Source organism: Heloderma suspectum, chromosome 7 (genome assembly GCF_057233095.1).
Source record: "Heloderma suspectum isolate Gila_16-S chromosome 7, 16-S_ref, whole genome shotgun sequence".
In the NCBI taxonomy this organism is placed as follows: Eukaryota; Metazoa; Chordata; class Lepidosauria; order Squamata; family Helodermatidae; genus Heloderma; species Heloderma suspectum.
The window spans coordinates 35,059,730-35,073,517 of NC_139464.1; the positions used below are offsets into that span (position 1 = coordinate 35,059,730).

At 44.4% G+C, this 13,788-nt stretch overlaps 1 protein-coding gene across 12 annotated transcripts in view; it reads left to right on the forward strand.

Moving 5' to 3' along the window:
* Positions 1-13,655, forward strand: part of STAB2 (stabilin 2) — a 153,061-nt gene extending 139,406 nt beyond the window's left edge. For 11 of the 12 annotated variants that reach the window (XR_014784265.1, XR_014784266.1, XM_084809611.1 and 8 more), the window contains 5 exons: positions 601-759; positions 2,836-2,946; positions 5,853-5,981; positions 6,632-6,748; positions 12,558-13,655. Coding sequence is in view for 10 of the 12 variants with exons in the window: in XM_084809611.1 (XP_084665737.1) it covers positions 601-759; positions 2,836-2,946; positions 5,853-5,981; positions 6,632-6,748; positions 12,558-12,608 (567 nt within the window). In the remaining 2 variants the exon portion in view is untranslated. The remainder of the gene's footprint in view (positions 1-600; positions 760-2,835; positions 2,947-5,852; positions 5,982-6,631; positions 6,749-12,557) is intronic. The other variant, XM_084809618.1, reaches the window with a different exon arrangement.
* Positions 13,656-13,788: the final 133 nt, after the last annotated feature.

The following is a 13,788-nucleotide window of genomic DNA, read 5'->3' on the forward strand; positions in this document are numbered from 1 at the left end:
TCTATAGAAAATTCTTGGATCAAAGTTTTAAAGATCTAACTTTTAAAAACCAGGCTGTGTAATGTGAACACCATTGCACAAGACCTAGGAAAGATCTGTCGAGTGTGACACATGCTCATGTTCGTTTGTTTTACCCTATTTTATTTTAATAATAAAATAAACTAACATAACAAGATTATAAAAAAGAAACGAAACAAAGACATTTTACAACAACAAAAGATTTATACCTGACCTATTATGTTGCCAATTGTTGTTCCAAAAGATAATAAAATCACTCCATTTGTCTGCAGTACAAATTATCTGTTGATTTCCCATTCTTCTATGTATCCTTTCAGTTAGCTTATCCACTTCTGCTACTTCCAAGCATTTAATCAACCATTCATGCACCATAGGTGCATGAGCCTTCTTCTGATTTCTAGCCTATACTGTTCTAGCTTCCAGTAACAAATTTATAATTTCTTTTTAAGATTTATTATAGCAAATTCAATTACATTAAGAAGAACCTATAAAGGAGAAAGCTGTTCATTATGTGAAATAATACTGACCAGCACATGGTCATTTTGTGAAGTGACATTACTGTATGTTGTTTGCTGCCTTCAGACGCTTTCAGGAAGAGATATTGAGTATCATTTATCCAACATGGGCACTTCGTATTATCAAGATCTGACTAACGGAACTACCCTTCAAACCAGAATAGGGAAAAGACTCCTAATTACTCATGGTGGAGGCCAGGACTATCAGATTTCTCCAGCTAAACAGGTGGGTGATTTGTAGACCAATTTGCAACCAGCTGCCTGCAAGAAAGTGGGACATGAGTGCAACAGTGCCCTCACACTCATATTCCCCAGCAATGGGTATACATAGGCATACTGCCTCTGATACTGGAGGTACCATAGGGCCATCAGGTCTTGTAGCCATTGATGGCCTTCTCCTCCAGGAATTTGTCTAATGCCCTCTTAAAGACATCCAAATTGGTGGCCATCACTACGTCTTGTGGTAGCAAATTCCATCATTTAACTCTGCGCTGTGTGAAGAAGTCCTTCCTTTTATCTGTCCTGAATCTCCCATCATTTACCTTCGTATGATGGCCCCAGGTTCTAATACTACGAGGGAGAAAAACGTTTCTCCACACCATGCATGATTTTGTACACTTCTATCATGTCTCCTCTTTTTTCTACTTTTTAAGAGCCTGGGGAGAAATCTAAGATCTGGAATGTTATCCTTGGGGTGGGGTGAGTGGTATATAAAACTTACTTCTGCTGGGTGTTGGGAGCTGTTGCAGGAGAAGATTAGGGGCTGGCTAAAATCTGAAATGTCCCCATTTATTATGGATGATATTCTGGAGGTGACGGACTCGACCTTGGGGGAGCTGGGGGTGGCAACGGCCGACAGGAAGCTCTGACATGGGCTGGTCCATGAAGTCACGAAGAGTCGGAAGTGACTGAACGAATAAACAACAACAACCCCATTTATTCCCCCCAAAAGTTCTGCATCCCCCCCACCCAAGATTTGTAGATTGCCCCCTGGAGGGCCATGTGGCTCCAATTAAGAAGCCCTGCTTTAGAGCCTGTTTGTGTTGAAGAGGCAGTAGCAATTGAATTTGTGGAAGAGGAAGCCCTGCCTCCTATCAGGGCTTACATAGGGGATTGGCATGACTGCGCACCTGCCAAGGGCCCTTCTGCTCAGAAGGGCCTGTTGCTGCCTCTGCCACTTCAGAACCATGCTGTGGCAGTGCTGCTACTTGTTGCCACCAATCATTCACCTCACTCCACTCCCTGCAGACGTGTGTTACCTGTTGGTAGCACTTATTGTGGGAGCCACATCATCCACAATGCCTTGCTCTGAGGAAAGGACCCGTGCAGCAGGGGAAGCCGCTGAGGGTGGTGCAGCTGGTGGGGGCAGCAGCAGATGGGGGTCTGACCCACTGCCCTTCCCAGTCTGCCACCTGAGCCTTATGGTGGCTCATGATGGGGCTGGCCACCCACTGTAGAAAGGAGCTTAGCACCACCACCACCACGTAAAACACATCTGTGGGGAGGAGGAAATATGGCAATTGTTTGGCAGCAGCTGTATCAGCAGCCTGGGGGGTCGGGTTGGTGCTGGGTAGAGCCCATCAGTGGCACAAAGCCATGGGCCCTTTATAACCTGGTGCCAGGCCTGCCCCCTGTTATACACAAGGCAGGTTGTACTAGAGAAGGTTTCCTTAGCATTTCATTAAGAAGGTCTCCTTGACTACCATTGACATGGTCATTAATTTGCTATTCATTAGAAACAGAATATTATTTCAGATATATTGTTTCGCATAGAAGTGTATATATAATCAATTAGAACATGGTGACCTCAGTCTTAGCAGCATCTAGTATAGAGCAGACCTCCCAAAAGTTCAGACGCATTCCTTAGAACTGCACAGCTACATCCTAATAGCTTTAGTTTGACTGAATACACATACTGCCATTCCAGTAATTTACAGAACACTCACCATATCTGGATCGAGCAAGTAAAATTACTCAGTGAGATGGAAAGAATGTAACATTAGCTCAACAGGTGATGATATCAGTCTAAAACTAAAATGTAGCTGAAGTAAGTTCCCTTGTATGAGAGACGACATTCCTGCCCCAGCCAGCTACTTCCAGCTTCCCCAGCCGAGGAAGAAATGAATCTTTCTTAGGCTGACGTCCAACAGCACAAAAAGCTTAGGGTCTTTGGCCAAGAGTAGAATCATATGAGCAGGATCTAAGCACTGAAAAATAAACTCCAGCTCTGTTCCAGGGCATAACATAGGAAGGTCATATAAGGTATTCATCAAGTTGTGGTTCTGCTTGGCTTTCCTTGTAGATGGACACAAAGTATGTGAATGGAAAAGCTATCCTTGGGTGGGACGTAGTTGCTTCCAACGGGGTCATCCATGTCATTGCAGCACCGCTGAAGGCTCCCCCTCTACCCCCTGTAAGTCTTGTGCATGTTGAAGTTATTGCTGTTGTTTTACTCTCTTGCTGACCCACCGGTAACTTTGAATAAATAGTTCTGCTGAGTTTGGCTAAGGATCCATATAAATCAGGAGTGCAGAAACTCTTTCAGCCTGAAGGCCGAACTCCATTTGGGAGACGATTACAGGGGCTGCGTTCAAGTGGTGGGTGGGGCCAAAGGCAAAAGGGGAGGGGCCAAAATGCCAGCACATTTTAGCTTAAAGCTCTTACTGCCAGTAACTAAGCCTTAGGAGGGCCGTTTCAATGTTTTAGAATTGGGGGGGGATTGCACAAAATTCAGCAAACAACCCAAAGGTTGGAGGGGCTGGAGGAAAGGGACGGAGCCTCAGGAAGGGGGCATGGCTTCTGGGCACCCCCAAAAGGCTAAATTTGACCCCCAAGCCTGAGGTTCTGCATCCATGATATAGATGTACATTCTGCTATAAAAATGCACTTGCTGAATTTTGGGCCATCTTCTCATCTGCATCTCATCTTCTTCTCATCTGCATCTCATCTTCTTCTCATCTTCTCATCTTCTTCTCTTCTTCTCTTCTTCTCATCTGCATCTCATCTTCTTCTCATCTTCTCATCTTCTCATCTTCTCATCTTCTTCTCATCTTCTCATCTTCTCATCTTCTTCTCATCATCTTCTTCTTCTCATCTCATCTCATCTTCTTCTCATATTGCATCTCATCTTCTTCTCATCTGCATCTCATCTTCTCATCTGCATTCTCATCTTCTCATCATTTTGGGCCATCTTCTCATCTGCATTTGGGCCATCTTCCATCTGCATTTTGGGCCATCTTCTCCCCCAAATCGAGCACATAGGAAACCTGTTTTTCCAGTTAGAGGCAGAAGCTGTAATAAAATCAGTAATAACATTTGGCCCTGCCCACTCTTCCTTTGGCCACATCCACTTTGCTCCACCCATGGATCCACCCATGGATGAAATGTGTCTTCCCCCCACCACAGCTCAAAATCTTTCCTGGATTGAAATTTGGCCCTCAGGCTGAAAAAAGTTCCCCATCCTTGCCCTAGTCCATCAGCTGGAGCCTGGTGTGAAACATCTACACTTAGGATTAAAGAATTCTGATTCCAGGAATTCTGTTTTGAGTAACAGAACTAAATGGAGCTCAGCTCACAGTCCTTCAACACAAAAACCTACTCCTGGTTACTCAAATCTTTCTTCATTTCAGCAGAATAATTGGGGGGGGGGAGTCATCTTATTGCTGCTATTGTGAAACACTTGGGAGTCAGAAATTCTTGCCCATCTACTGCAAATCACCGAGGGATTTAAGAATAAATCCAGATCTACCTTCTGCCCTAAAAGTAGACCTAAATACAAATACCATACAGATGCCAGAAGGCCCTGTAGGAAGCCCTGGTTTTTGTGATCATACTCCTAAAATAAATACAAAATCCAGTTCCCCCAAAAGTCAGTGACACTCTTCACATGTCCAAGAAAGAGCAAATCCGAGGTGAGGCTATGAAGAATAGGCTTAATTCTAAAGGGAGGAGTCATGATGGCCAGGGAAGATGTTTACTGTCACGCCTTTTACTGTCTCTCATACTGTATGGTGGCAGAGTACCAAATGAAAGACTCCGGCAGCAGGGCAGAGGCACCTTCCTCCCTGCACTGCCAGGCAGTTCTCAAGCAGAGGGAGAATCTCATCTCATCTTCTTCTCATCTGCATCTCATCTTCTTCTCATCTGCATCTCATCTTCTTCTCATCTGCATCTCATCTTCTCATCTGCATTCTCATCTTCTCATCATTTTGGGCCATCTTCTCATCTGCATTTGGGCCATCTTCCATCTGCATTTTGGGCCATCTTCTCCCCCAAATTGAGCACACAGGAAACCTGTTTTTCCAGTTAGAGGCAGAAGCTGGATTTTCACTATGGTGTCTTGCTCGCCGTTGTGTCAGCCACCATCATAGATTTATTTGCCTCCTTTTAAAGCAGGGGTGTGAGCCACACTGATTGGCTGGCCTTTGTGTCAGTCATGAAGTCACTTTCCCCTCTTCTTGGAACAGATATTTCAGTATAAAACTGTAAAAGAAAAAGTGTCCAACAAACTCTCTGAGATCCATTCAGGGGCTTGAGAAACCACATGAAACCAGCAGATAGCCTGCTTGAGGCAGGGTAGCAGTAGTGACAATCTGCATTCATTTCAGAACAGGTATGTGTGAAGAGTGAAGGTGGGGTAAGGATGGGAGAACCAGGGATGCTCAGGTTCACCAAGATGCTCTGGACTCCACTTCAAAGCTTGGCTCTCCTCACTCCTGTTTTTGTTCGTGACCTCTTTTCTTTTTGTTCAAAGGGGAAATGTGCACATTTTGAATGGGAAAAGTGCATTCCCCCACTGACTAAAGTGTGAAAATGTGCATTTTTCTAATGCACTCGCAAGTTTGGGAATGTGCAAGCTTTTTCCAAACGGTGAGCTCCCATTTGTGTCTGGGGCTGTGAACACGGCAGGTTCTGATTATTTGCAACCTCGAACGAAATTCTCATACATCTGTAAGGTGGGGTGTGCAGAATTCCTACTGAGCAGAAAAAATAAGGGAGGGAGCTATTGCCCCCTTATGCTTCCACATCCATGCCTGTATGCAGCCTAAGGATATCAGCTGAAATGGAACACTTGCATTTTCAGGAAGCGAAGGTCACATTCAATCACTTGGAAGCCCATTCAGAAGTTATGCTCTGTAGCAAATTCTCCTCTGGGTACGAGTTTAAGGTGCAGCCTTGCAATTTGCTGCTCTTCCAGCTCCACCCCTTCGTGCAGGCGCCTCACTTCATGGGTGGGCCAGCCCTGCCTCTGGAATTTGTTGGAAAGGAATTAAGTTGTGCTTCCTAATGCACTCATCTGCCCCGACTGTCTCCACTCAGGCTTCTCTACATGCTGGAGCTGGAACAGGAATATTCTTTGCGGTCATACTGGTCATCGGAATTGTTGCTCTTGTTGGGTATTCATACTTCAGATTTAAGCAGGGAACCATTCGCTTCCAGCATTTCAAGGTAGGAAATGTTCTGATTGCTGTAAATGCTGTTGCCTTGATCATGCAAGAGAATTGGGGCCAAACAAGATGCAATGGGGCAATCACTTTTACATATGGAACATAGATTGGAGGGAGGAATTCTTTACAAATACATGCATGAGAAAGAGGAACAGAGCAATCCACACCCCTCCCCTCTCCTGCCTTGCTGTGCTCCTTTGCTTTGAGCAGTCTTCTCCCAGCGTAGCTATGTAATATTGGAGCCAAGCTGGGAGAGAACTGGTTAGAGCAATGCATTGCAGCTTCTCATGTAAAGAATCATCCCATCCTTGCTTTACATAACTAACTGAAGCCCCATGGATTTCAATAGTTCTACTCTAAGTATGACTAAAACTGGAACCAAGCCTAGAATTAGAAACCACAGTTTTTGAACTAGTTCCAGTTGTGGTTGTGGCTTGCGATAAGCATAGGTAGCTATATTTGGCCATGATGTCTGAATATGCCAAACGCAAATCAGGAAGAGAGGGAAGGGAACTGGAACACGAGCCTGCAGCCCATTCATGATGAGCCATGATTTGTCCATGACATCTGATAATTTATAACTTCTGAACTCTTCGCAATAGATCTGTGAACCGTAAATATATCTTTTTTTTCTTAAAAAAAACCATACAGGAAAAAGATGACATTGATGTAACTACACTAGACAAGGCACAGTGTTCAAACATCTCAAACCCGAACTATGAAAGCTCAACAGCCGCTGCACCAGATCCCCCTTATGATCCATTTTCGGTAAGTTCTTACTTTGATTTGAAAGGACTGCCTTTAAAATATGTCAGCAGCCAGAACTTGCATGTTTAGGCTTTAAAAAGAACTATGTATTCAGCTGTAGCATCTGTTTAGGAGACTTGAGGGTGGACAACTTTTCAAAATTTATTTTTAACTTCTCTTGCTAGTAGGACTATCAACCAAGTTAAGATCGTTAGTCAGGCTGTTTTAGGGCGCAATCCTATTAGTTCCGCTCTCAGTGCTTGTAAGCCTCTGAACTCAGAGGCTTCCAAGAATCCAGTGCAGAGCGGGAGGAGTGGTGGAGGCAATCATCACCTCCGCCACGCCTCCCACTCTGCATTTTAGCTAGACGGGCTTTTTTGCCTGTCTAGCTTAGGCCTGTCAGAGGGGGAGGGAAGGAGACTGGAGAGGCCTGGGGATACTTCATATCCTGGCCTCTCCAGTCCCCTCCCCACCCACTGGGACACCCCCTCTATCCCCCCTCCAAGGTCACTTTTCTGGCCTTGGAGAGGCAGCTGGCGTAGTTCTCTCCATGCCAGCTGTGAAGGGGCACGGGAGGAGACAGAAACCGTGGGTTCCCAGTTCTGACGTCAGAGTGCTGTCTGTGACCTTGGATCTGAGAATCCAAAGTATCCTATGGCCCCCTAGATGCTGTCTAGATAGATGTGCATGCGTGCGCACGCGCACATGCATACACACGCGCACGCGCGTGCATGGGATAACTAACAATAGATTGTTGCTGGGTAAATCCATTTCCCCTCACTAGCTACTATAAGGATTGCAGCTAAACTTATGGGGTACAGGGAAAAGTCTGAGGTGGGGAGTAACTGATGTCATCATCCCTGCTAATCAAAATGTCGCAGCCCTTCAATGCTGTGAACTCTGGCTCCAGTATACCACTGACAGTATGAAACACTGAAACTCGGATGTAGACAAAGGGCCTGCTGAGACAACGAGACTGGAGAAGGGAGAATGTAAAGCAGAAGCCCATTCCCAGTTTCTCCTTGGGTACAACTATGGCAACATACAATCAGAAGAGGCTAGAACTAGATTCTCCAGAAGGCACATGACTACTATTCAAAACATGCCTACTGCTCAAAACAGCAGCCCTGCGCTTCTCACTCAGCAGAGTCTAGTGTTATGAAATGCATGACATTGTCGTCACAATGCAAGATTCCTTGAAAGCAGCAATCAATGAAGTGGACTACCAGTTTTTAACAGGGCCTAAAATGCAAACTTTCCCCCCAGACCACACTTTAGATCACACTTAGAAACCTGGTTTTGATTCTGGCAAAGTTTCTCTTAATTCTTACGATTAATAAAATGGGGTGGTTTTTTGTGGAAGCAAGGTTTGGCAGTTTGTTTTTACTCATATAATATTCACCAAAAAGGCAACAGGAAAACAAGAATTTTCCATAAAATAGGATGTTGGCGAGCCAGTATTTTGCTGGGCTAAAATGGAGAACGCACGTGTCACGCTGTGCTCCTTAGAGAAATGACAGGATAGAAATGCCATCCATCCATCCATCCATAAATAAATATGCTTTGTCTGTGCTCCTTTTACACTGTATTAAAACTAAGCATTAAGCTAAAATTTAACAACTCTGTTACGACGGATTGCTCCTTTCAAAATTGGTTCCGGACTAGGGTGGCCAGGCCTCAGAGTTTGCCCTGAAGTTTCAGGGGTTTACTTTCCTCGGGGTCTCTGCATAAGAGGGGCAGAATCAGGGAGGCAGGCTTTTTTCTGCTTGGTGAGAGAGCTTTTTTGCTATTTGCTGCATAGACTCCACCCTGATGTGCAAGGCATAGCCAGGTTCTTCCTCTGACCCATTCAGTACTGTTCTGTGCCCTCAGCCCTGATCTGCAAGTAGCCTGGGCAAATGCTAGGGTCCAGGATCCACTGGTACATCTCTTGGTGATTTGCAGTAGATCCATAAGAATTTCTAACAGCCCCAAGGAAATGACTCCCCACCCAAATATATGTGTGTGTGCATGTATAATTATATAGCTCTACATGTACATGCATGTTGTTCAGTCGTTAAGTCGTGTCCGACTCTTCGTGACCCCATGGACCATAGGACGCCAGGCCTTCCTGTCCTCCGCTTTCTCCCGAAGCGTGCTCAAGTTCACATTCATTGCATCGGTGATGCTATCTAGCCATCTCATCCTCTGCCATCCCCTTCTCCTTTTGCCTTCAATCTTTCCCAGCATCAGGGTCTTTTCCAGTGATTTTTCTCTTCGCATTAGGTGGCCAAAATATTTGAGCTTCAGCTTCAGTATCCGTCCTTCCAATGAGCACTCAGGCTTGATTTCCTTTAGGATCGACTGATTTGACCTCCTTGCAGTCCAGGGGACTCGTAAGAGTCTTCTCCAGCACCACAGTTCGAAACCATCAATTCTTCGGCGCTCAGCCTTCCTTATAGTCCAGCTCTCACAGCCATACATTACTACTGGGAAAACCATAGCTTTGATTATACAGCTATGTCGGCAAGGTGATGTCCCTGCTTCTTACTATGCTGTCTAGGTTTGCCATAGCTTTCCTCCCAAGGAGCAAGCGTCTTTTAATTTCATGGCTACAGTCACTGTCTGCAGTGATCTTGGAGCCCAAGAAAATAAAATCTGTCACTGCTTCCATTTCTTCCCCTTCTATATGCCAGGAAGTGATGGGGCCAGATGCCATGATCTTAGTTTTTTTAATCTTGAGTTTCAAACCAGCTTTTGCACTCTCCACTTTCACCCTCAACAAGAGGCTCTTTAGATCCGCTTTGCTTTCTGCCATTAGGGTCGTATCATCTGCGTATCTGAGATTGTTGATAATTCTCCTGGCAATCTTAATTCCGACCTGTGATTCATCCAACCTGGCATTTCTCATGATGTACTCTGCTTATAAGTTAAATAAGCAGGGCGACAATATGCAGCCTTGTCGTACTCCTTTCCCAATTTTGAACCAATCGGTTGTTCCATGTCTGGTTCTTACTGTTGCTTCTTGACCCTCGTACAGGTTTCTCAGGAGACAGGTAAGGTGGTCTGGTACTCCCATCTCTTTAAGAATTTGCCACAGTTTGTTGTGATCCACACAATCAAAGGCTTTAGCGTAGTCAATGAAGCAGAAATAGATGCTTTTCTGGATTCTTTTGCTTTTTCCATGATCCATCGAATGTTGGCGATTTGATCTCTAGTTCCTCTGCCTCTTCGAAACCCAGCTTGTACTTCCGGTAGTTCTCGGTTCACATACTGCTGAAGCCTAGCTTGTAGGATTTTGAGCATAACCTTGCTGGCATGTGAAATGAGCGCAATGGTACGGTAGTTTGAACACTCTTTGGCATTGCCCTTCTTTGGAATTGGAATGTAAACTGACCTTTTCTAGTCTTGTGGCCACTGTTGAGTGTTCCAAATTTGTTGGCATATTGAGTGCAGCACTTCAACAGCATCATCTTTTAGGATTTGAAATAGCTCAGCTGGAATACTGTCATCTCCGCTAGCTTTGTTGTTCGTAATGCTTCCTAAGGCCCACTTGACTTCACTCTCGAGGATGTCCGGCTCAAGTTCAGTGACCGCACTATCATGGTTATCAGGGACATTCAGATCTTTCCTGTATAGTTCTTCTGTGTATTTCTTTCCACCTCTTCTTAATCTCATCTGCTTCTGTTAGGTCCCTGCCTTCTTTGTCTTTTATCATGCCCGTCTTTGCACAAAACGTTCCCTTGAGATCTCCGATTTTCTTGAAAAGATCTCTAGTCTTTCCCATTCTATTGTTTTCCTCCATTTCTTTGCATTGTTCATTTAAGAAGGTGTTCTTGTCTCTCCTTGCTATTCTCTGGAACTCTGCATTCAGCTGGATATATCTTCCCCTTTCTCCCTTGCTTTTCGCTTCTCTTCTTTCCCCAGCTACTTGTAAAGCCTCATCAGACAGCCACTTTGCTTTCTTGCATTTCTTTTTCTTTGGGATGGATTGAGTTGCCGCCTCCTGAACAATGTTACGGACCTCCGTCCATAGTTCCTCAGGCACTCTGTCTATCAGGTCTAATCCTTTCAATCTATTCCTCACCTCCACTGTATATTCATAAGGGGTATGCTTTAGGTCATACCTGAATGGTTTAGTGGTTTTCCCTATGTTCTTCAATTTAAGTCGAAATTTTGCAACAACAAGCTCATGATCTGAGCCACAGTCAGCTCCAGATCTTGTTTTTACTGACTGTATAGAGCTTCTCCATCTTTGGCTGCAAAGGACATAATCAATTTGATTTCAATATGGACCATCTGGTGATGTCTATGTGTAGAGTTGCCTCTTGTGCTGTTGGAAAAGACTGTTTGCTATGATCAGCATGTTCTCTTGGCAAAACTCTATTGCCCACAGTAGTAGATACGATGGTCCCCTGAATTAAATTCGCCCATGCTTGTCCATTTGAGTTCGCTGATTCCCAAGATGTCGATGTTCAATCTTGCCATCTCATGTTTGACCACCTCCAGCTTACCTTGATTCATTGATCTGACATTCCAGGTTCCTAAACAATATTGTTCTTTACAGCATCGGATTTTCTTTTCACCACCAGACACATCCACAGCTGAGTGTCCTTTCGGCTTTGGCCCAGCCGCTTCACTCTTTCTGGTGCTACTTGGAAATACCCCCTGCTCTTCCCCAGTAGTATATTGGACACCTTCCGACCTGAGGGGCTCATCTTCCGGCATCATCTCTTTTAGCCTTGTGATACGTTCCATGGGGTTTTCTTGGCAAGAATACTGGAGTGGTTGCCATTTCCTTCTCCAGTGGACCACATTTTGTCAGAACTCTCTGCCATGACCTGTCCATCTTGGGTGGCCCTGCACGGCATAGTTTATGGCTTCTCTGAGTTACGCAAGCCCCTTCGCCACAACAAGGCAGTGAACCATGAAAGGGATGTACATGCATGCACATGGCTAAAATGAAGGCAGCTGGGGACAGGGAATAACCAGGAATGGGTTTTTGTGTAGAAGGACTGTGAGCCCCATTCAGTTCTGGAACTCCTGGGCTCAGAATTCTTTTATTCTAGGTGTATGTCTTTTGTGCGAGATTCCAGTTGGTGGATCTTGAGGTTCTGGGGGGGGGGACCCAAAGCAATCCCCCATGCCTGAAGTCTGTCCTCCTGTGATGTAGAGGAATCCACCATAACTCTGCCACTTAATACTTAGCTTTTGTATACTGCATTTGAAGTGCTTCACCTTTATTTCAGTAAGATTCACAGACTGTCTCCACTGTGAATACTCTGGGGCTGGAGTATCCTGGGGAATAGCTTGCGTATGGGCTTCCCCAAGACATGTTGATGCCAGAGGTGAAGGGCAGAAGCCAAAGGGGTTGACAACTTCAGATAGTGGCAATGGGATAGCATCCTGTGCCCTACCTGAAGGCAGCAGACTCGCTTAAGGCCATGGCACACATAGCTCTCTCCTCCCACACCTTACTAATGCTCCCCCTCCCTAGCATCTGCAACCTGAGGTGGCCATTTCACTCTCCCTTGCTCAGGTTAGCTTCTTTGATATAGGTTGGCAATCCACTAGGTGCAGGGACTTCTCAGTAGTTGCCCCATAATGTGGATGCCCCCCCCCCCGGAAAGCGCATGTAGTCTCTTCACTGGCTTCCTTTTGAAAGTGGACAAAAATGTAACTGTTTTATTAAGCCTATGAGGGCACTTTTTAAAACTGCCATTTTAGGAAGAAGAGGGCTGTTAAGTTACCACATTGGTTTTAATTATTGTTTTTTTTATATTGTCAACTGCTTTGGAAAGGAGTACTGAAAAGCTGTGCAAAAATACTGATTATGTATGGTATTTTACAGGCTTCTGATGAACAGCAGCTGGTGAGCAGTGGTCCCCAGGAAGGGTTCTGATGCTGTAATTGCGAGGCTATCAAAGAAATCGTTTTGCAGAATGTAATATGAAGATTCGGAGAGGCCTTTGAAGACAGAATTTTCTATAAAGTTGAAGATTGCTTGGCTTAGCTTACTTACAACTGTTTTACCACTTTATTGTACAGTTTCTGGTTTCCCAAGACCAAATTGCACTCATGTCCTGCTTTGCGGGCTTCCTATGCTTTGTGGGCATCTGGTTGGCCACTGTGGGAACAGACTGCTGGATTAGAGAACTCTTAGGCCTGATTCAGCATGACTTATGTTCTTAAGGATTTGCCACTGTTCTGCTTTCTTACTTCATGATTTGCAGGTGGGGGAATTCATTCTCATATGCTGCAGAAGCAGCTAATGTTACACACTTTTAACAAAATATTGCTTAATATAAGATGAATGTAGAAATGCTAATTGGGTTGATTCAAGTTTGGCATTGTTGGGATCCTATGCTGAGTGTCTGCTCTTTTGAAACTCTCAGGATTGTTATATCACAAGAGCAGATGAAATAAGAGGGCATTACCATTTTCAGATTTTAGATTCCCCACCCCCATGTGATTTTTTGTTTTTGCTGTGCAATGAAATTGCAACATCAGCATGTCCAAGCAAATGACTGGTGGGGGTTGGAGGGTGTATTTCAAAATATTTAAGCTAGTATCTTGTATGTATCTATTTCCAAGACTGTACATTGAAGGATTTGAATTGGGTTAGTTACATGGTTTTAGCACAGTAAATCCAAAGCTTAGCTACAGACACTACTACTAAACAATCAGCTGAGCATTCTACCAGGCATTAAGTGAACTCATGCTAAACTAAGAAGCTTTCTTCTAAAGCTTTAAGGAGTTTCTATGGTCCATCATGATCAAGCTGACAACTTCTTTGGGCTAATAAAAACAGTGCTACATAAGTAAAATGCTGACTGTGAATGAGAAACCTAAACAGGTTTTCTTGGTTTGTAATAGCCTATCTTTCAGAATAAATGGCTCCAATCCAGAGGTGCATGCCTGCACTCAAATTATTTGTAGTGTTCCTCTTTTAATCTAATCCCTCCCAAAGAAACTATCAACCAATATTTAGTGTTGCCATTTTTCTAACATCCCCACCTCATCCCTTTATTTCCTTTGAAACAGTTCCTATACCAAAGTCACAAACTCTAAGCTTGGTTTAT